This window comes from Oryza brachyantha, chromosome 3 (genome assembly GCF_000231095.2).
Source record: "Oryza brachyantha chromosome 3, ObraRS2, whole genome shotgun sequence".
Lineage (NCBI taxonomy): Eukaryota > Viridiplantae > Streptophyta > Magnoliopsida > Poales > Poaceae > Oryza > Oryza brachyantha.
In genome coordinates this window covers 26,864,896-26,888,011 of record NC_023165.2, presented here as the reverse complement: position 1 = coordinate 26,888,011, position 23,116 = coordinate 26,864,896, and the positions used below count along the sequence as shown (strand labels likewise).

Here is a 23,116-nt window from a genome sequence, read left to right as displayed (position 1 = left end):
ACTACAGGACGAAAGATCATCTATTTTTTTATAGCTATTCCATGGTTTGAATAAAAAAATTAAGTACAGTAAAGTAAAAAAAATCTAATTTAGAAATATAAGATAATAAATTTGTATATAAAAACTTTTTTTTAAAAAAAACACACCACTCAGCTATTCAAGAAGTGGGCTCGTAAAAGCCGAGGAAAAATCCGGTAAAAGAACACAGCCTCACCAGTGCAGCAGCTGAATGCTAGAAGGATACAATCTGTTGCTACAAGTAATCGGCTGCACAAAATCAGGGCTGGCCTTGTACAGGCGAATATGCTATCGGTTCATTAAATCCACAAAAGAAACAATATGCTATGATGTCAAAAGGCACAACTACGTTTTTCGCGGTTTATATCGAGTTAGCTGAACCACTACTTGGAAAATGTAGAGTTACACGTTACCCGCTACAGAAGGCAAATGAATTAAGGCCCTGTTTTTTTTCAGCTTAAGATTATTATAATCCAGATTATTAGGAGTAAACTAAAAAAACAGATAACTTATTGAATTAGTTTATTATAATCTAGAGCCCAGCTTATTATAATCTGATAAGTTAGCTTTTTCTAGCTTATTGGGTGAAAAATTACCCACCATGCCACCCACTTCCTTTTTAAACTTGCAAACCCAAAATCTAAACTCTAATAATTCAGAAAAGAAACAACTCACAGTTTATAATAATCTAACGTAATAATCTAGATTATAATAATCAGATTATAATAATCTTAAACCGAAAGAAACAGGGCCTAAACCAACCGGAGTGAAACAACAGAATACAATCTGGCATTTAAAATAAGCAACACTATATGATGAACATCACAAAGCCAAAACTGCCGCCCGTGGAGCGTCCTCATACGGGGAAAGAATATCAGATGATTGAAAAATATGGACAGATACTGCATCTGCGAGTTGTCTCAAAGATGAAAAGGATTTACAAGAGCCTATAGGCTACAGCAACAATTTGGAAACAAAAGCTTTGTTGTCTGCATCCTTCCTAGCACCAAAATTTCACCAACAATGGTATACATCTAATCGCCAGAATTACCCTTGAAAAGAACTTGTATAACTGTGCTAGTATCAGCTGGAATCCATGTATATTCATATTCTATACTCAAGTGGGAACTTACAGGTACATATCTTCACCCGCTCACCAGTCCCCACTGGTTGGGTTGGTCGGATTGTACATCCTCAAGCAACCAAGGACTGAGTTTCTTCAGAGGTGTCTCGCACCATCCTTCCCTGCACTTCATTGAGCATCCTGAAGAACAGTGACATAAAAAGGATGCCCTTGGCCACCACCTGTTCTTTCATTTTCATCCACTTGTCCAACCTCAGATGAATGCACTTTCCAATGCAACTGATAGTTTGAAAAGTTGTATGTTCCAGGCATAAATATGCATGCTTTTAGAGGAACTTTAGCAGAAGTGTCAGGTTTCAAGTCAACTTGAGCACAACTCAATGAAGACCAAACATAAGGTGAAATGCTATCCGATGGTTGTTTCTGATAATGTGTCCCCTTGGCAGTAGAGATAGCTTTAATGTCATTTTCCAATGATACATCATACCATCCACCCTGATTACTGTTAGAATCTTGCAAATTGACAGTTGTCCTTTTATCTGTCAAACTGTCAAAAGTAACTATTCTCACTGAAGTATCATGTTGCCCAGAATTGTGAATTACCAACTGGATGTTAGCTTCACAGTAAGACTTTGAGAAATCATGAGTAACTGTTCTAGGTCCTTCCATAAACCACCATATAGGACTCTGGTCGAGAGCACTGACAAACAGCAGATGGGATCAGCACATGAAAGTCCAGAGCCCAACAGAAACTGTCCTAACAAAGGTTTTATGTTCTACCACTTACCTGCAATGGCAGACATGATGAGAAAGTAGTTGAACGTCTTGTTTTGACTTGGAATAGTTACCACCTACTGCTTTCGAGATCAGAATAAAATCAAGAAGGTCGCATGGCCCCTGGACAGTGATAAAACCAATATATGTATGTCATCATTTGATTAAGTGATAGTAAATTGTATGAAAATAAAAACAGATGCATCCAATCACTTGTCATTTTTCAGGCCCAAATTTTGTTGATTCCAGCTTAAAGGTTAGGGTAAGAAATCCTTGACAGCTGGAAAAAGTAACACCAAGTGCGTGCAAATGTTTTTATAGTCTTTAGCAGCACTCACCTTAGCCAATCTTCCCTGTTGGTATCTCTCTTGACAATGGAAATCAGTGATAGGAGATCGAGAAACATCAAATTCCTCAGTGCCGCCCTCACAAGATAAAAGCATATCACTTCTACAACTATCTTCAGCCTCTTTACAAGAATTTGCCCCTAAATCCTGGAAAAAGAGGATGCATTGGAAAAAAAAATACAGTGTCAAACTCTAGCGATTTAATGAGCAGAAAAAGAAACTATAGAATTGGGGGACAAGGTATGCGACAAGTATATACCTTTATCTTGAAGAAGCTCGAGATAGCCTGATTTGCTGACACTGTTTCAACAGAGCTGATAGAATCACATAAAGGCAGCGTTGAAATTGCCCATTTATTGTCATTGCATGACAATTGATGAAGCCCAAATGACTCTGAGGGAGTCCTGTTCAGGACGTCCATGCGCACAATGTACTCTTTCAATTTTGACGAGCACATTTTTATAGCAAAGGATACATCAAGTGATGGAAAAACCTACAGATAAGAATTGTTTAGAGATGAAAAGTTACACCAGAGGTATATGTGCTGATAAAAAACCTTATGCAAAAAGCTACTTAAGAGTTAAAAAGGAATAAAACCCATCACTTCCTTTCAACTATTTTAATTGGCCCACTCCGTTGTGGAACATGGCAATCCTGTTTTAGTAGTTAGTTTCGTGTAATTAAAGATACAGCTATTTCCTAGTAGCTATTTCCAGTTTTGAGTATGTTCATTTACCACCCCCTCTACTACCTTGAACTTTGCTAAGAATCCACTTACAACCCTCAACTTCACATTTAGGGGCCATTCCGTCTAGAGGAATTTTAATACATGTGAATAGGAAAATTACAGGAATAGGAATAGGAATGCATGCCCACATCAATCTATAGGAATTTTTCCAAGAGGTTTGAGTGGATGGAAATTTTCTATATTTTCTCTCTACAAGTTGTAGGAAAGAAAAAATTACTTTGGTTTTCCTAGACTTCATTCATACAAACCGAATGGTTTTTATAGGAATCCAATCCTTTGTTTTTCCTCCAAAACGAATAGGCCCTTAGGTGTTTGATTTTACTGAACTTGACCAAAAAAAAACATGTATTCAAATACAAGCACGAGCCATTACCTCAATATTGTAGTGCATGCGTAATGTTCTATAAGTTATGTCACTTGGACTCTCCATTTCATAATACAGAGATGTATAAAGAGAAAAGTTTCCAGGAGTTGCAGCATGGAACCAAACAGGCCAGGAGAACGTGGCTCCTCCTTGAATTTTAATATCCTGGCAAGAGAGTACAGAAAATAATTGTAGACTGAAGATTGGAGTTTTGCAGAATAGAAAAGAGCAGTGCTTGAGCCAACTCACCTGAGGAAATGCAAAGAGCAAACCCTTGAAACCTTCATGAGTACGTTTTGTTGGCACAGTATTAATTTCTGATTGTATATGTTTTCTTAAGCATTGGGGAAACTCGAGATCAACTTCTGATAAATCACCAGGAATTACAAATCTTGGGTGGCTAAACTTCATCTTTATGTTCTGCAGTACAAGATTGGAAATCATTAGCACAAAACAAGCTGCTGAAAGAATTACATAACTTATAAGACCATCACAAAACTCTCAACTTACTGTGACCAAATTAGGCCCATATGTAAGTAACAAATGGTAACATCTGCCTAACATGGTGACCAAGAAAATTTCTACGAAGGCCAAGTAACATCTTGTCAAATGTCATCCTAATGGCATGGCATCAAGGGGGCTATATGCCTTGGGCTACTCCACTCTACCTTTGTCACATCAACCAGAAGGTCATCCATGGACCATGGTAGTGTGTGGTACAAATGGCGCATACATTACCATGTTTGCCTCACAAATTGTCCCAGATTGTCAGAAGTCTAACTTGTGTCAATTCATAAAAGGGTAGTTTTGTGGTTTCGAAGAACATGTTTTCTGAAAACCTTCCTTGAAAGTGTGGTTTTGTAGCAGTTGGTTCAAAATGTGTATTACCATTACATTTGCTTGAAAAATATTGCTCATTTGAGCAAACCTTGTTAAACCATTTCAATTTACTGAAAAAGAAAGGAAGAGAGTGGTAGAAGATATAATTTGGACCTTCACAGCATAATCTGAATGGTTTCTCAGATTCAGCTTGAGCAGCCGTAAATCACCAGCAAATGCATTTGTTGGCAAGTGATCAATACACCCCATAAGCTTAGGTAAACCCTGGAAACAAATTAAAGTCACTCACTTATCTCAGAACAAAATATGTGAAAGCGAGAACTGGAGAAGTCAGAACCTTGATTACAATCAGGTTGCCGCTCAAAGAACGACGAGGCCCCCTTTTCCCTTTCTTAGTTTTCCTTTTTGTGTCAAATTCAAAGTATTGATAGCCTACTAATAAATCTGAGAGCGTCCACCGTATCCCCAGTAACTTCAGGATACCTTCAACTTTTGGAGTAACTTCAAGTTGTACCTAAGAGAGTTGGAAGGGGAACCGGTTATTATCTTGATATGTTACTGATAATGCAAACAACACCTATATATATATATATGAAAAAAAGGGAGAAAGGTACTTCTCAACTAAGAACTCAAAGAACCCTTTAATGCACGCATATGAGTACTTCTACAATTATCAGTTAAACTATGTATAACTAGGACATGAGACAATTAAGTATATTGCCTCATGTCATTATTGGTCTATTATAATTTATAACATCAGACTTCATAATTTGAAGTAAATGCAAATTAAACTAAGGCTGTGTTCGGTAGGAAGGGGGAAGGGGTTAGTTATCTGGCGCGGAAAACGTAGTAATAGATTAGTACATGATTAATTAATTATTAATTATTAAAAATATAAAATAGAATAATATGATTTTTAAAATAACTTTCCTATAGAAAATTTTCGCAAAAAATACACCATTTAACAGTTTGGGAAGCGTGTGCGCGGAAAACGAAAGAGGTTAGATAACTTACTGGGGTGGCCGAACGCAGCCTAAGGAAAGTCACAAGTATGAATAGCTTGAAGCAATGTCAAGTCAAAAGATAAAATGCAGATAGTACTGAATAGAAATACTATCGGCTTCATAATAACCAGTCGGTAGGGAGTTATAGATTGAAACCTCATCAGCATAGAGGACCAATGACAAATTGACACATAATGACATAAAGCTTTCCTAAATATACCATGGATCAATAAGAAGGTTACAAACAGACTAGCAGCAAACTATTTTACCAAGGGTAGAAATTAAATTTACTTTTGTAAGAAGCATAATACTGAGTAAAATGAAATGACAGAGGGCATACACTTTTCGTTTCACTTCCTCCTAACACAATGTCCAGTTTTGACACTGTGAAATTATTCCCATCATCCTCAGATCTGTAGTGGTAAACCAGAAAAATCATTGGCAACCATGAGAATTAATAATAAAATTAAAGAAATATACATAAATAAAGCCTCAGAGGCTCAGACCCTCAGTAATTAGACAAAAAAAAAGATATTACGTTGATATTGCAGGCCTTGTGTTAGAAATATCTTCGCCAGCATCTTTAGTCAACACAATATTCTCTGCACAGTAATGCCATCCAACAAAGAAATCAATTATCAACATAATTTCTCCGGATATGGGGTTCTTAAGATAAAATTTTAGCTCAGGGGAAAAAGAAAAGGATACCAGCACTTGAAGCATCCAAACTGCTGGAAAGCTGACATATAAGAGAGATGCAAGAAACAGTAACCGGAATTTGTAGAGGATTCCTAAGCTCAATGCGCACTTTTACTGCTTCTGCAAGTGACAAAAAAACAATAATTCAAAACACTATACATAAGATATGTCCATGTTTCCCTCTACTGTTCGTCAGTCTCTATGCTTGACAAATTAATCCTTAACTCTTTAAAGTGACCAGGGGCGAATCCAGTTTAAACTCATATGTGGCTGCAATCACACAAACTCCCATTTGGACTGTTCAATGTGACGGATCAGATCCTACTGGGTCATGAGAAGGGAGACCTAATCTTATACTCTTTTAAAATAAAAAGCTGGGGATGACGGCACTCTCTGCACCCACCACCCATCTCAAGATTTTTTGGGGCTGCATAAATATAGATATAGACATATGTGTTCTTTGCAAAATCTTTTTTTCAGGAAACTTCCATTCTTCAGGAATGTGCATATGTAATGTAAGTGGTTGATTTGTCATATGAAGCCATCTATTTATACCTCTTAGTTTTGATCAATATTATTGCTTGCATTTTGGACTCTATATCATATAGTATATTCATTTGGCATCAGTCAAAACACATGTGCAAACATGCTTGGAATTAATAATTTCCAACAGATAAAGGGGATATGAGAGTCACCCAAACTGGTCTGTTCATCTCATCCAATGGTCCATGTGGAAAGCTTCCACAATTACACTCAAGCTGCGTTAGATACGCCCCATGAGTCCATGGCTAATGATTTGGATTTACTATGCCGACTTATTGCTGATTCCAAGATGAAAACAGCTTAACTCCAGGAAAATTCAGATGAAGTTCAGTTGATCCGCTAAGGAGCAGTTTTATCGATATAGATGATGGATTACCTCCCACAACACAAACACAAGAATCCTTGTATTTTCTCAAATCAGGAGATTTGTCCAGCCAGTTAGTTCTAACAACAGATGATGATGGGATCATTTCTTCCTCCAGTTCCTGCCAAATGCTTTCACTAACATTAACCTGTTATTGAAGACAACTGATACAAGTTAGAATTAGAGTGCTTTAATTTCTAGAGCACAAAGATAGATCCAGTTATTGTTAAAAACAAAGTCTGGTTGAATCTCACTGTTATTATTTAGTCTTCTAGATCAGAAATGCTCAATGCATCAATTTATTTTGATCTCTTTTTTTCCAAATAGTTTTAGTAGCAATAAGAAATAAGATATATTCTATTAGAATAGAAGGGCAAAAATATCATAGGTCAATGTCTGATTACTCCCAGAAAACTCAATGGTAAATAAACTACATATAGTCCTACAGAAGCTGAAATGCACTTACATCTGCGTCCGATGCATAAGTACGATGATCCTCATATATAACTCTAAGTGATGACATGTTGATAGCAGGAAGTTGAAGCTTGTAAACATCAAATTTCTTCCCCATGCTCTGTTGATTAAAAAAAAGAAAATGAATATCGCGATAGAAGTTCGGTTCAGCAAAGTGAGAGCACAGTTTGGGGCTGGTTAAGAACCTGAACAAAATGGAAAAAGTCATTGAGGAACATGTTTTGTGTCGTCAGTGACTGATGGCTGCAAGCAATGATCTCCAGCAAGTGCTTTATGGCTACATCAAATATCCCAAGCACTCCATACCACCTAATTTACAGTCACCAGAGCTGATAAATAGTATATAGACAACAAAAAAAATACATGGCAGGAGCTAAAACACACGACTACCTTCCAACATTAAAATGCACATGATCATTGATATAACTCCAAGGATGTTGTTTGTAAACAAACAGAGCATTTCTGTATGCCCGAACAGCATGTTGCTTCTGCACTCAAAAATTGAAATGATCAGATTCAAGTAATACAGATAAAATTAACTTCTAAAGCATTTATCAAATATTACAGAAGAAAATAATTTTAGTACACCTGATCAGATACGTAATAACTATTTCCAGCTAAGACTAGGTGAAATCCATACTTCCGAAGCATAGGTGGTTTAGATAATAAATAGCAACAAGCAGCTTGCTCAAGCAGTACAGCAGAATGCAATGAAGGTTCCTGAGTAGTAGAAAATTCCATCAGTGATATGTAACAAACTAAAAACTCTTCCTGCAAAAACATGACTAGAAATTCTATCAATGTATGCTCACCTCATTAGAAACTCGGTAATATACACTCGATGCCTCCCTATACTGTCCTTTTGTTTTAAGCATTTCTGCCCACCAAAGGCCACATCTAGTAGCATTTCTCTTCCCAGAAGACCCGATTCTCTGTAAATACGAATATAATGAATGAGAGGTCGACAGCAATACCAAGAGAGAGCAGAGAAGCACAAAGGATATCAATTGTTCCAATTTAATTAACTTTAAAAGTGAAATAACACATGAGATTAGCATTAGTTATTTGGAATCTTTTTGCCCTTTTATAGTCCTTAAATGTAAATTATGCATTCTTCAATTCCTGAATATCTAGTTTCAGACTTTCTTGATTCTATGCCACAAAGCACGCAATATCACCTCCCAGAAACAATGGGAATAAAGGAAGTCATCTACCCTAGAGACGCCACTGATTCCAACTTGAATTGGAACAGTGCTAGGTTAAGAACACTGATTGGGGTAAGAACGAATCTAGAAAATTGCTTAGATGAGAAAAGAGCACACCAGGAATTTAGGGACTATGGAACTCCATAAAATAACCAAGTCTACTGTTGATATCATATGGATGCCTATAAAACAATGCAAGAACGAACTTTAGCATTTGCACAGCAAGATCAATGACATACGATGCAAGAAAAATCCTGAAAATTCTTGCACGACTCCTTGCTAAGACAATGTTTATATTAAAAGTCCTGAAAATCAGATCTAGCTGTATTATACTCCCTCTGTCCCAAAATAAATCCCATTTTTCTAGTTCAAATTTGAACTAGAAAGATGAGACTTATTTTGGGACGGAGGGAGTAATATGCATGGAAAACTGCTTAATGCAAAATTGGATATGAAATCCTTTTCACTTTGTGTATGACATATTGAATAATACACAGAAGACATTATATTGATGGAGCTAACATGCTAGGCAACAATTTGGAATAAACTATTTAATTATGTCTGAGAAACTAAAAGTGGACTTAAAAGATGAATACCAGATATGTACTGAATGCACTATCCATGCAATATTCAGCATCCTTCCTTGACTGGTCCAACATGAAATAGCACAGGCCACTCATTTCCTGCAAGAGATACACACACATTTTCATGGAGTGATTACCTAGTTGAATATTTGGCCACTGTACTCAAACTTTGCTTCAGTAATCAATCGATCGTTCAAAAGAATTGAGCAACCTTGTGCTTTGAAGTCGGAAGCATACAATATGATTTTGATACATTGTACAAGTAAGTAAGGCCTATACTCATGTTTGGAGAGCATGTGTTAGGCTGTTAAAATAGCATGGTACCAGGATATTCCTTAAAGAATTGCCAGCTTGATTGTTACCTTATTTCAAACGCAAGAACACTACATAAGCTACATGTCATATGTAATCGAGGCGAGAAGTTAAAAATAGTTTAAAGCACCTGTACACCAGCAAAGCGCTTCCAAGCTTTATCAAGCTTATAATCCGTTGAGAGTAATCTATAATTAGACAAAGCAAGCTCGTAGTCCCGTAACATGAAAGCATAGTCACCTAGAACTCTAATCTGTGACTCTATGGAGGTGAACGTGTACCTGTTAATAAAAAATAGTTATTACAGCAAACTACAGGATTTTTACATAGTGAAAAAGGTAAGTTGTTATAAGTAATCACTTGCATTGGGCCATTTGAAGCTTCTGGTACATCATCTCTTTTTCTCCACCACAAGTTCTTTATTTGATTCCTAAAGCCCTTCCTTGTTGTAGCTACCTAGAAGATGCTTCATATTGTTATTCTTTTCAGAAACAGAATTGTTAATCTTGTTAAAAGAGGTAAAAAGGTAATTAAATAAAGAACATACCTGCTGATTGAGGACACGGATCTTTTGCTCCATGTAGGGGATTATATGATTAGAAGCCAAATCTTGCATGAAGTCCTTTATCTGACAAACAAAAAGCTTATCTAATAAGTATACTGTACAGTGGCTCTCAGAAAACAATGATTGCATGTTTTCCTGGATACCACAGAGGAATAACTAAAGTCCATTGATCTAGAACTAGAAAACTACAAAAAATATCCATTTGATCTTCATTTCATCAATGCCCATAAAAACCTTGAATACGCTTGAGTAATAACTACCAAGAAGGCTACATTAGGTGCTACAAAGTGTTAGACAATACTTTCACGACACTCTGTGCCCAGGAAATTTGATGGATAAGCATATGACATAATATTTCATCAAATTTGGCAATACCTCATTCAAATCATCCATGTTAAGCCAGCAAGCTCCTTCTTGGTTGTGCAAGCCATAAGATTTCTGTATTTTAGTCGAGAAAATACTGTAAGTAGATTGCATATCTGCTGCACTATGTAAATGCTAACGCAGTTTGATCTGAAGTAATTCACTGTACTTACATAAGGTAACCATGAATCCTCAGCATCTACACCATCTGCTTCTGTAGAAGAATTAATACACAACAATTTACAATCATTCAAACCAAGAGTGCTCTTCATTTCTGCTAAGATATTTATAGCTCTTCACCAAAAGAAGAAAAAATAGGTCAGCAGAAGTAAATGGAAATTGCCTACATGACATTATAAAATGTTGGGATTTGGCATGTGACACTCTATGTCATTGTTTGGCTAGAGAGCACTCTATGACTGAGAACATATGCATTAGTAACAGGTTGGTAGGCTATGTGAGAAAAACTAATGTTAGCAAGCATGTGCTACAACATAACAACTGAGTGAAGAATATACATCTCTTGTGGGCCATCTTGTTTATCATGAAGTATAAGATAGTGCTTAAGAATCTGGGGATCCATTACGCCTTCGTTTAAAAGAGAAGGCAACTGATTTGTGTTGAAGAGATCAACAAATTTGCTGATCGGTTCTGTGTCCTTCGATGATACAACCAACAGACCTGTCAACAATAGTCAAAGCATGAGCAGAACATATCCTGCAAAAAACAAACACCAAATAAGATGAAAGTACCAAATCTTACATGCCACAGGGTGGTCGAATGTTTCATGTTCTGAAAATGACAGTGTCCGCATTAGAGCTCTATTAAATTTCCTAATCCACAAGGGGCACAGCTCAGCCTCAGGCTCTGCAATTAAGAGCAAAAAGAAAAGAACCATAAGTAAGATGCATCGAGCCAACAAGGAACAATAATCCTATTATTTCGGTCCCATATCAATTAACTCTAAGACAAGACACAAGTGAAGAAACACTATGTTTGTAACCACCTAAAGATTCCTTGTTATTTACACTCACAACCACCGAGAAACACATTGCATAACCACACCATTCACAGGAAATTTGAACTATCCATAATATAACTCACATGCTGCTTCAGTGCAATCGCTTTGTTAAGGTATTTCCACTATCAGCACAAAACTATAGCCTAAAAAATTATCATCCGAAGAGTTTGCTTCTAATATCAAGGCAATCAGATTACACTATTTTAAGTAATTTGCAAGGCTAAAATTCCAACTACAGATCCATAATGTTGCTCAAAGTAAAAAATATGTCCACAGGTTAGAACATAACAAAATGAGTTTAAATAGAAGCAGTAAGGGGTCTCACTGCTAAGTACATCTTCTAGCTGTGGTGGGTCTGAAAGCAGATCTGGAAGAGCACTCTCATTGGCCTCAGAAACAATTGGCTTGATCCTCTCATCCGTCGCCTGCTCCAATACAGCCAGGGCCATCAAGAGATTCATATAAACTATAGGCAAATTACTGAAAAAGTCTACAACACAGCCCAGAAGCTTCCAGAAAGCTCGAGAATCACCTCGTAGTCCTGCTTCCGGACGTCCGAAGCGTAAACCATCCGAATCTTAAACATCTGCAGCCTGTAAGGCTGGTCACTCGCTGTCCGCACTGGCACTGCTCAGACAGACACGCACACAGATACAGGGCAATCCCCATGAGGCCAGAGAACTTAAATCGAAGGAAATGCGACGAGCGCCACACACAATTATCTGAAGCATTTAGCACGGGGGGAGGTGCATCACCATCGATTTTTTTGAAGAGGGAGAAGGGCGAGAGCATGTCGACGAGGCTGAGCCCGCTCTTGCGGCAAGCGGCCTCGGCGAGCGGGGTGGTCAGCACCATCACCACCGGGGTGACCTCCTCGAGGAGGAGCCTCCCCAGGTAGCTCCTGAGCGGATCCATCGCGCCAAAAACCCACGGAGCGAATCGCAGGCAGGAGCGCGATCTAGGGGGGCGACTATAGAGGGTATCCCCACCTTCGCCGGCACCGGCGGCGGAGGGGGGTCGCCGGGAGAGGGTCCCCGGCGACGGGGGAGGCGGCGGTGGAAGCGGCGCGCCGGTGGTGATCTGATCTGGGAGGAGGAGGAGGAGGAGACGGCGACTGCGCGTACCGTGTAGCTGGCTCGACTGCTCGAATGTGTGTGGAGGCGAGGCTGGGTTTGGTGGGCCGCAGCCGGAAGCCCAAAAGGTCAAGCCCATTATGGCCCAGTTTGGATAGGCTTAAGCACGCGGATGGGCCGGAATCTGGGCGAGACCGAGACGTAACCAGGCCTAGGGTTGCGTGCGGGTTTGTATTGGGTTGCAAATCGGTATGCCCAAAACATGGTAAACTTTGGAGCTTCATTTGAAATACACGAATTTTACAGAAATTCAATCTGATTTTCACCAGACCGATTAGATTATCGAGGAATTCGAGAAAAGATATACGTTTCAAAGGAGAGCTTCCGTTCTGCTTTGGTATTCATCAGGTGGGAACATTCACATGTACGCATGATATGCAGGGCTACTACTAGTGATATTATCGAAAATTTGTTTTCTTTTTTGGGTATACAGAAATGTCGCGATTGCTACAGATCCCATGGAGAAAAAGGTAGGAAAGAACAAGAGACAGACGTATTCAATTAATTTACAGTGTCTTTCCGACAATGAAATGAAGATGAGCTTTCATGTTATGATGGCAAGCGCTGGCCTGTCAAGCCAGGTAATTGTAGATCTGGGGGTTACTCCTGTCTCTCTCCAGGTACTCCCTGTCAATTAAGCTCTCTATTCTTTTCTTGATATCCGATGGCTTGATTGGAAACTTGAGCTGAAACAAGCCAACAAGATAATTTAAGAGATCGAATTGTCGAATGAGTAATGGAATGCATGCGTTGAAATCAAATACAAAAAAATGTCTAACCTGCTGAAAAAGCTCAGTTATTAGAAGCGTGTGGCTGAGGGTTTTCCGTGTCTTCATTATTCGAACTATGGCAGCATCCACCTGCACGGAACAACGAGATTATCGCATAATCATCCCGTGATTGGTTTCATAATTTATATTTGCACCAAAATCATTCCATAATAAATTTGATTGAAACGGTAACATCAAACCTGAAAAAATGTCAGCCATTAATAAGAGAAAAAACAAGACGCCAATGTGAACTAACAACAATGCATTGCTTCAGTGAATGTAAGATTAGAAACTATTACCTCCGGTCTCATAATACAAGGGATTTTGGCAAAGCAAAATGGGGAGGTGGTAGTAGCCACCATATCTTAAGTATAAATAGAGGGTAGAACGTGAACGGCATATTACTCTTAAGTGCATATGAACCAGAGGAAGCATAAGCACAAGTGCACAGCATACTAGTTTAGCTAACATCCTATACAGAAAACTGAGGATAACTATATGACAGGTGTAACTAGACGTTCTCAAAGGATATTCCCGTTTGCAAGTTTATAGATGTTTAAGGCACCTGATACTGTCTGTCCTGGAATACTCTCTCGGTTGTACTTGTGTTTTCTTCTACCGTCTCCTTCATCTGAATAGCATTCACCTGGAAACACACAGATGTACCTAGTTGAGCTTGCTGACACACCCAAACTCAAGGTAACCACCCCACCCCCACACGAATTAAGAGGACGAGTACTACCTTTATGCGATAGAGAGGGGCACTGAATTCTTCATTAAATACAAATTCGTCCTTATCTTCTACATCTCGTCCTTTTGGCATCTGAAAAACCAAGTTACGACTGAACAAGCTGCTTACTGAAAATTAGTGGGATGTCCAGATAAACTAGAGTCTCACCTTTTGGAGAACCCGAACTTTACCGCATGCAAGCGATTGTAGCGTTCTTCGCAATTCTTTATCCTCAATACCAGTTGATTCTTTAATATCAAGGAAGCTTAGTTTTTGTGCATCATTGAACAACATCAAAACCACACTCTGACAAACAGAATAAATCAGCAAATTTCTAGTTGTCAATCAGACAGTTACAGCTACAACAAGCCACTGAGGAAATTGGGAAAAGCAATCCCACCTGAAATAGTGACACCGCAAGTTCCTTTTTACCTTTTGGGAACTCTGCTTTTAATACACAGTGACCCAATGAATTTTGCCACATCAAACGCCTTCCACTGTACTTACTCAAATAGAATTCTTTAAATATATCCTATCAAAAAAAAGGAAATTAAATTAATTTTCTGACAGTTGATGTAAATATTGACTGCCAACAAACCTAGTTAAGAACCTGGTCTGACCTGATAGACATTAAGTTCATGCGGGAGTTTCACATCCATTGGTGGATATGTTGGCCAATAGCTGCAGTGCGACATCTTTAATCAGAAGTGCATATTTATGGTGGAAAACATCAAGTTACATGTTAACATGCTCAGCGATCGCCTATAATAATCCATCATAGATTCCAGCTATAGGCCATTGACTAAGAAGCCAACCTATGTGTATTACTTCCTCCCATTATTCTTTTTGTTAGATATTGGTTAGTTAAATTGAACTAACCAATGACATATATTTGCACATGGAGGGAGTACTAGATAATAACTGTTGTGTAAACAGAACATGCTACTCAGTAATTCAGCACACATGTATAAGTGCCAAGGCACATGTTACCTACCCTGTTGTAAGAACATGGACACTCATTTCAATGCCGGTTGGAAGCTTTGTCCTCGCTTGAGATGATTGCTTGAAAGACTCATTTATTTCTTTGGACAATTCAACATCCTGAGGAAAGCAAGTTCATTTCATTTTAATAAGTAGTGATCCACATAAAAGAAATTGACGAAAATTGTACATCACCAGTGGATATGAGTTAGCAACATTAGAACTAAATATGCATAGGATGAGAGTTAGCAGAGGCAGTACACTAGGAAATCATTTATAGCAAAAACATCCATTGCTACCTTGAACATTCCCTCCAGCTTGTTGGTAAATTGACTTCCACACTCAGTTTTGAGCTGCAAACAGAAAAATGTTGCTTAAGCATGTCAGTAAGTTGGATGACCATTTCAAATTTCATTTTTTTAACCACCAGAAAATAAATAATTACCTTTGTTATCATTGATTTTTCAGCATCTATTGATGCACTCTTCCCCAGAAGCAACCTCTTAGCCAGATCCTTCTTGTAGAATGCCTCAAATACATCTTTTCCCTGAACATCATGAAAAATGTTAACCTCCAATTCTGAGTAAACCTTTTTTGTGTATTACTATGTAGTAGTAAATTTATGAGCACTAGCTTGTCCTGCAAGCTTCATGCAGCTGAATCTAGGCCCCTCTAAGAATTTGACAGGTTATACCCATCTTCAGTGTAACACTTAAACCATCCACCCATGTGCACATGGAAATTGTTTTTTCTTACTATATTTTATAGGGTTGAGTATTTGGAAAAAAAAAAAGAGGTGTCCAAAATGTGCTACATTTAACATGCAACTGATGTTGAAAGAACAAGATGCTGACAAAGAAGCAATTCGGTGATATCAAATAACCTAGCGACTTACTTGTATAAATCGGAACAGAACCAAAACTTTATCCAATATTCCCTCCAGCTCTTCTTCGGAGGTACCTTTATTTCCAGCTCGAAGCTTCTCATCAAGAAACTTTGCAATCAATTCAGCGGGTCGATTCTGTAAATTTTTTTTGGGCAAAAAGGGTATTAGCTGATCTTTCATAAAAAAACATAGTACAAAGAAAAATATAGGATAATTGACATGTCCACTAAGTACAGCACAAAAGCAACCAGATAATGATGTAACGAAAAGACACAAGAACCAAAATGCACACCAGCATATCTAAAATCTAAGAATTGAGTTTCCTGTTTATTAAGTCCCACTGCTGACTGGAATACAATAGGACACCAACACAAAGAATGATGTACAAGAGAATGCATCTTCCTAAACAAATGGTGAATATTGACAGGTTAAATATCAAGGAGTCAACAGTTTGGCAGGCTATAAAAGGGAAGGCTGGCTGTAATAGGAAAGCAAATTACAAAAAATTATGACCCTATGGCTGCATTCTTTTCCTAGCTTAGATTATTACTTGGTTTTTGCGTGCACGCTTCCTGAAGCGCTAAAAGTGTGTTTTTGTAAAAATTTTATATATAGAAGTTCATCATCTCATCTTTCTAAAGTAGGTTTTTCGAATTTATAGTAGATAATTCCATTGTTTATACCATTAAATAGCTATCAAAAAATCTGATAATCTTTCAACTTTCATCTTTCATCTGAAAAAGAACACAGCCTATACACAAAAATAAATCGCCGTGCTCCTTAGTATATTATCGCTTTGTACAGATTCATGCAGTGTTGGAAGGTGGGTACTGCCTTCTAGAAACATGTCATTTTCAGCTTTTCAGTTCCAATGCAAATACTTGGCTGCATTTTTTATAACATTAAATTGATAAACAATAGAATTTATGTAAGCTTTTTTCCAAGAAAAAACTAACCCAATCATTTCATTTCAAGTATGCAACAGCAGCCTACAATTAGAACCTTAGTAAGTAAGCATGACTCTTGATCATAATCTCAACTGACAGTGCATCATGTAACCATATTTCATATTGACTTTCTAAAGTATGTGATAAGCATCTTGGAAAGGTTTTATTTGAATTCTATGTAGTTACCAAAGAACAGCATTATGAAAACAACACCAAAGATAAATCACCCCCATATGACCAACGTAAATAAATAGCTAATACTCCCTCCATTCCATAATATAAGGCATAATCACTTTTTTCTTTGTCCCACAATATAAGGCGTGCATGCAAGTATACATTAACTAGCATATTTTTTATCATCAAAATATCCAACCACATTACATGCATGCATACATGCACCTAGGTAATTTAAACGGGAAGGTAGTTATAACTCTTTCTTGGTCTTTGGGTTAGTGGTGGTTGTGTCTTATATTATGGAACGGAAGAGTATATTATTGGTTGAAAATCAGAAGTTTGCCACACTCTTCCATTGATGACCAGAGGGAGCAAGAAATATATACAACAAAGGCAAACTAGGGAAAATAGAAACAACATGTTATCATGGCAACAATTACATCAAACTACATGGACAAGAGATATCAACTTGGTAGTCAGTACTCAAGAAAGGGAAAAATATAATAAAACAAAATCATAAATATGGCCTACCTGGCGTAGATTGATAAGGTGTTCGAATGACTCTTTTATCGTATTGGAGAAAGCCTCATTTTTGGCAAAACTTTCCTCCAATATTCTATCAAGTGATGCCTTGAATTCCAAAAGAAAGGGTACCAGTTCTTTGTCTTTTTCTTCATCCATGATAATGCCCTGGCCAGTGCCCCGGATATATGAACTAAGTGCTTGCTTTAGCAACTCAATGGCATCAACCCTCTGGAAGAGAGTGTACATCCTCGAGAGATCCTTTACACGATTTGCTTCCATAAGCATAGTGAATCCCTGAACATCGTATGCAAGAAGAACATCATATCCTTGCTCAGATCATGAATTGGGCAATTAGTGCCCAACAAATATAACGTCTTGATAAAGTAAAACTCGTTTTTATTTATTCATTGAGCTAACAGAACAACAAGAAAGGCAACACCATATTCTTATTCAGAACAGATAATAAATCCTACAGTCGTAAGAGCAGGTGATCACCTTCTCAAGAATTGCAGATGTGTGCTGCTGCAGTAATTGCTTTTCTGTAGCTGTTATAAGCGGCTTCCTAGTGTTAGCTTCCAAATATAGAATACACCTTTCATGTTCTTCTTGCAATCTTGTCTGCATAATTTATGTGAAATACCAACAGTTGCAAAATTATACCTGAATTTGGTATGAATAAAATGAACAGAGAAAACAATATATTTATCACTACCTCCACATGCTTGAGATAGTCTGGAATATCGGACTGCTGCAAATATTTGACACCTTCAGTAGCATAAAATTCAGATGTGCACTCGAGAAAGGGCTTTTCAAAACTCTCAGAATACATTCCAAGAGCTGTAAACATCTTCAGAAGATGACTAAGCAATGTCCTGTCTATTGCTTCACCAAGTCTGACAAGGAAACAAATGGTTAGTGAATAATCAGTTACTTAACATACATTGACTCTTTCACAATTTAAAAAAATTAAAATGGACCCAAAACACACACTCTGACTGCACAAGGTAAATGGATGACCAGCTTTTCTCAAGTAAACTGATTACTAGTTGATATATAATATTCAATACATTGAACCAAGTCTGATAAAGATATTATTTACAATTGGCCATTCTAGACTGATCTCTGAAAAAATCCCAAGTGAATCAGAAAATGAAAATGGGCTACGAATTTCCGTGTTTACTATGAGAAAAACTTTAAAAAAATTTAACATCTACCAAAACAGAGAAAAAAGAGGCGGCATACCTCTCACTCTCAATTAATCTTAGAAGACCAGTAACAGTTTTGTGTTCAATCTCTGGAGAGAGCGAAAGATGCTTGCGGAATAGCTTCAGCCCCATGTCCCACACTGAACAAATGTTTGCAACATTCTTGACATATTTTACATCAAGAAGTAAAGCAATGCCACGAATAATCAACATCTGATCACAAAAATCTTGCCAAGTTCTCTGCACCAGAGACAAAAATACAACTAGATCTGGACTTTGACCCACTAATGCTGATATTTTTGCCGATATGTGTACTTCACATTCTTTCTTTATTCTTTCGTATAGATTTGCACCTAGCTTGTGTAGACAAAGATCACCAGCAGCCTACAGTGAAGAAAAATAGTTCAAGTACTAAATAATTGGGATCGTCAAATATTATAACAAAAACAATATTAAAATTACCTGGTAAAGTTTTTCAACATCGCATGAAAGCTTTTGCTTTAGAAATATAGCCGTAATAGCATCCTTCAAAATAGCCCATGTATCCTCCTCAAAGTTTGTTGGCAATTTTGGCTGACCTGATACATGAAAAACAGATGGGATATAATGAACAAAACAGAAAAGGGATGCAACAAGAGACGAATTATGGGGTGCGAGTAAATCTTTAGCTTGCAAAAATACATCCAGAATATCCAGCAGTCCTATCTGAGAAAGAACATATGACCTGAATTTGCTTATACAGCTACTTGTCAGCTATGGCTTGGTACTGGCTAGTGAATAGTGACTGATGCTGGGATAATATATAACTCAGAAAATGAAGGCGGTACACTGGAGATGCAAAGCAAAGCTTCCAATAAATACTGACAGTTACACCCAATAAAGTCAAAACATTTAAGCAATCTAGCTAGAAAGCCAGCTCATATGGTGCAAAACAACCAAATAGGGAGCAGGAAAATACAAGAATGATACAATTATGCCCAAGCTCACTTGTCAAATGCATTAAAAAAAAAGCACCACATTTCAACAATACATTCAAGCCCAACAAAACAAGCCAAGATAAACAAACAATTACAGGGAATTGACCATACAAATATATGTCAAGAGCGATTAGAAGCATTGTAGCTGACAAAATGATGAGTTACCCTAGCAACTATCGATTTCCCCAGAACAGTCCAAGAGTAATTCCCCGTTACGAATACCTAGGCATTCCTAGCGAGAAAACAGAACCGACAGACGAAATGATGTATTTGACGAATTTGACAAAATCACTAACAGACATCGCCTCAATCCCTTGCTACTACTGGAATTTAGTGAACCATGAGAGTGAACAGCTGAACTAGCACAACTGATAGGATCAATAGAATTCCCCTCAATTTAGGCCGAAGCCCCTCGACGATGAATTCTCTCACATGGAAAACGTGATATTACAGAGAAAGAGAGGGACCTATTTTGATGCGGAGGGGCTTGCGGGCGGCAGATGGCTGGGGGAGTGTGGCCTTCTTTCTGAAGAGGTTGGCGGCGACTCCTGCGGGGGGCGATGCGCTGGGGGCGGGGAGCTCCTCCTGGTCGGCGAGCACCATCTCCGCGTCCTCCTCGCCGTTGGTACGGCCACCGCTCCGGGCCACGACCGCGGGATCGACGTGGAGCCCGTTCTTCTCGGTGGCTCCGGGGGCGGAGGAGGAAGACGAGCCGGGGAACTTGGCCTTCTTCATGTGCGGGGGCGCGGGGGAGGTGGGGGAGGAGGCGGAGGACGAGGAGAAGGGGCCGGGGCGCTTGGGGGCGGTGGCGTGGGGGTGAGACATGAATCAGACGCCGAGGAGCATGGCGCGGCGGTACCGGCGGCGGCGGTGATCCCGAGATAGGATGGGGGCGGGGCGGCGCGGCGAGGCCCGGCCGCCGGAGCGAGAGTTTTGGGGTGGGGCCGCCGCACGCCGGCGAGGAGGTGGTGGAGAGCGGAGTAGAGAACGAGAGAGAGATCGGGTTGGGGGAGGAAGGGTTTCCCTTTTCTTTTTCCCTTTTTTTTTTCCTTTTTTTTCTTTTTTCTTTGTCTTTTTTTTTAATTTTATTGGTGGGATTTGCGAGGCTGTAGGTGTGAGAACGTGGGCCCTGGAGTTAGACGCGGCCCAGTTTCGTTTCTGTTTCCATTAGCCCACTTTTGTTGTTAGCCTGCTAGTAAATTGAGGACGATGGGCTGTAGTTTAAACCTACCAAAAGTTTTTGGTAGTAACAATTGAACTAATTAATTTGGATTGATGTCAAATTGAACTTGTTGATACTGTCAAAGTTTCGGTTGGACACTATTTGGATGAGGGTATTTGCCTTACTAATCTACCAATATTTCCAAGTATTTTTTTATATGCTAAATTTTGATGTGTTTGGTTATTGGTCCTTTCACCATGAAAAGTTGGACTAAATCTCATTTTTACCTGTTGGCACGTGGGGTGTGTTCTTTTGGTTGATGAAAGATTAAAAAATATCTGATTTTTATAATTATTTAATTTAATAATATAAACATTGAACTTAACAAATTCAAAAACTACTAATAATATCTTGAATCCGGCGAACCACCAAAAGGGTATTTGCATGGATATCAAGAGACGCAGCTGCAGCGAGGGCGAGCCATACCCGATTTTGTATCACCGGCGAACGAAGCAGAGAAAGTGAATTGACAAGTGTCGTTGATGTTGTACCACGACATGGATCAACGCATTTATGGACGGTGTATGTGTCATCCTCAACAACAAGGAAACACACAAGGAGTTGAACCCATAGTGGATAAGGCCAAATATAAGGCCCATTTTCATGCCCCACAATGAGGACCACTGTAATTTTGTCACTTTGTTTAAAACGTTATTGTAAAACTGTCACTAGAAAATTATAAAAATAACGCTAGAACTCTTATTCTAATAACATCCTTGCAATATTAGAAGAAACAGTGATAAAGTTGCAATGTGTGTTTAAATTGGTGTGACTTTGATAGGATCATGGGCCTAAGTTAGATTCATCTGGTGTTTTTGTGAGGTGTTTGGGGTCTGTATGTATAGATTGAACTCTAGCCACAATTGATAAACAAGAAATAGTGTTTGATAGACAAAGCTGCCAAATTTTATATTTTCTCCGTAGCTTATCCAGTTATTTGCGACTGTCTTCAATAATATTATACTCAAGTTGCCCCTACAAGCATTGTATAAAATCGTATCATTCTTAGAGCATCTCTAAAAGCTAGGCAAACTATGTTTCCCAAATCTGGTGTTTTGGCAAGTCTCCAAATAATATGGCAAAGAAAACTGTACTCAATTTTTAATAGTTTGTTATATTTCAGTTGACAAAATTAAAATTGGGCCCACAATTTATTATTTTCAATCTGGACGCGCCCGCGCCGCCACCTCTCCGCGTCGTGCGTCCTGCCCTGCGAAGCATGTTGTCGCGTCCTGCCCCACGTTGGCGTGCCTCCTGGCTCACACCACCACCACGCTCGCCGTGGAGCGACGGCTGGGCACGACGATCCACGACGACGGCTCTCGGAGGCGGCGACGCACGTCAGAGGCGGAGTCGGCGTGTGCGAGTTCCTTGCGCGCACAAGAGAGAAGTGAAGTGTCCCGTACTTTTCTTTGATGGCAAACCAAACTTGACTCCCAAATATATACGCAAACGAGAAGATATGACAAATTGCTAATTTAGAAAAGTCATATAGCAAACTATTGGAGGATTTTTTTTTAATTTACCCAAAAAAAAAAGAGTAGATATAGTAAACTCTTGGAAATGCTCTTAGAGCAATGAAACTTATTATAGCCACATGCTGACCAATCGATGGCGTGAAACTTTGACGCTTAATCCTTATGCTGCTCTAAAGGCGTTGCCTATGGTATGTTTTGTCCGAGTAATTGGTGGTGTTAGCCGGAAGTGATTACATTTTATCCATTCACTTACTTTGTTTTGGTTGTCTGATGTAATAGTAATCAATTCCTTTTCAGTGTTGGGATTTATATATCCTAAAGTAATGGACTTCTGAAGACAAATGTATAATGAATCTAATAATATTTTTTTTTAGCCTTTTACTGGTTTCGGTGTTTGAAGTAATGATGAGTTGCAAGATACGTATCGTATTATCAAGAGGGGTATACTATATAAGCATGTAAATGACCTTGTGACATGTTGGCTCAATTGGACATAGCAAGAGTGCATATACAAGTGTAGTGACTTTTTTCTCAAGTCCCATGCAAAGAGAAATGTAGGCGTATCAAATAGGAATAAGTGGTTTCTTAGGTGTATGACCACTCGATTGTTCTTTATAGTAGCCATATTGAATTACCCAGTAAATAGATTACGGGCCAAAATAGTGGTTTCTTTCAGTAGCTTTCTTTTGTTTCCCGCTTTTGTGTTAAAGAAATAACAGTGTGGCAAGAATAAAATGCTGGAAATTTTTCCCTAAGTTCTGCAAAAATTAAAATTCTAA

General features: G+C 38.5%; 2 protein-coding genes across 3 annotated transcripts; both read right to left on the bottom strand.

Moving 5' to 3' along the window:
* Positions 1 to 785: 785 nt before the first annotated feature.
* Positions 786 to 12,406, bottom strand: LOC102703107 (trafficking protein particle complex subunit 8). Of its 2 annotated transcripts, XM_006650636.3 has the most exons (28): positions 12,065 to 12,406; positions 11,842 to 11,936; positions 11,635 to 11,734; positions 11,051 to 11,155; positions 10,807 to 10,969; positions 10,462 to 10,582; positions 10,301 to 10,363; positions 9,908 to 9,988; positions 9,725 to 9,816; positions 9,491 to 9,641; positions 9,061 to 9,147; positions 8,072 to 8,191; positions 7,848 to 7,979; positions 7,650 to 7,747; positions 7,445 to 7,568; positions 7,252 to 7,359; positions 6,798 to 6,933; positions 5,888 to 5,998; positions 5,718 to 5,781; positions 5,520 to 5,592; positions 4,513 to 4,689; positions 4,329 to 4,439; positions 3,585 to 3,755; positions 3,345 to 3,500; positions 2,483 to 2,716; positions 2,215 to 2,370; positions 1,890 to 1,999; positions 786 to 1,802 (listed from the first exon to the last, which is right to left on the bottom strand). In XM_006650636.3, exons 1-28 carry the CDS (start codon positions 12,222 to 12,224, stop codon positions 1,271 to 1,273), a joined length of 3,831 nt encoding a protein of 1,276 aa, XP_006650699.2. In that variant the 5' UTR covers positions 12,225 to 12,406; the 3' UTR covers positions 786 to 1,270. The 2 variants fall into 2 exon arrangements, with proteins under 2 accessions (XP_006650699.2, XP_015691045.1); XM_015835559.2 differs by lacking the exons at positions 11,051 to 11,155; positions 11,635 to 11,734; positions 11,842 to 11,936; positions 12,065 to 12,406 and having other exon boundaries at positions 10,301 to 10,385; positions 10,462 to 10,502; positions 10,807 to 10,841.
* Positions 12,407 to 12,746: 340 nt separating this feature from the next.
* LOC102702831 (cullin-4) lies at positions 12,747 to 20,462 on the bottom strand. The gene is made up of 17 exons (XM_006650635.3): positions 20,105 to 20,462; positions 19,123 to 19,238; positions 18,698 to 19,044; positions 18,168 to 18,348; positions 17,951 to 18,073; positions 17,462 to 17,749; positions 15,819 to 15,944; positions 15,369 to 15,470; positions 15,223 to 15,276; positions 14,937 to 15,043; positions 14,563 to 14,623; positions 14,343 to 14,474; positions 14,111 to 14,248; positions 13,955 to 14,035; positions 13,778 to 13,858; positions 13,222 to 13,302; positions 12,747 to 13,128 (listed from the first exon to the last, which is right to left on the bottom strand). The coding sequence occupies exons 1-17, from the start codon at positions 20,460 to 20,462 to the stop codon at positions 13,015 to 13,017; spliced, it is 2,490 nt and encodes an 829-aa protein (XP_006650698.1). The 3' UTR covers positions 12,747 to 13,014.
* Between the last annotated feature and the right edge of the window lie 2,654 nt (positions 20,463 to 23,116).

What these genes read in the sequence shown, in the direction of transcription:
- LOC102703107 (XM_006650636.3), bottom strand. Translation starts at nt 12,224, where the DNA reads ATGGATCCGCTCAGGAGCTACCTGGGGAGGCTCCTCCTCGAGGAGGTC. An exon ending in TGCTCTTTGCATTTCCTCAG is followed by an intron (nt 3,501 to 3,584) that starts GTGAGTTGGCTC and finishes CTCTCTTGCCAG; the next exon opens with GATATTAAAATTCAAGGAGG. An exon ending in CGAGCTTCTTCAAGATAAAG is followed by an intron (nt 2,371 to 2,482) that starts GTATATACTTGT and finishes CTCTTTTTCCAG; the next exon opens with GATTTAGGGGCAAATTCTTG.
- LOC102702831 (XM_006650635.3), bottom strand. Translation starts at nt 20,462, where the DNA reads ATGTCTCACCCCCACGCCACCGCCCCCAAGCGCCCCGGCCCCTTCTCC. An exon ending in GTCCATGTTCTTACAACAGG is followed by an intron (nt 14,624 to 14,936) that starts GTAGGTAACATG and finishes GTCGCACTGCAG; the next exon opens with CTATTGGCCAACATATCCAC. An exon ending in TTGCGGTGTCACTATTTCAG is followed by an intron (nt 14,249 to 14,342) that starts GTGGGATTGCTT and finishes TCTGTTTGTCAG; the next exon opens with AGTGTGGTTTTGATGTTGTT.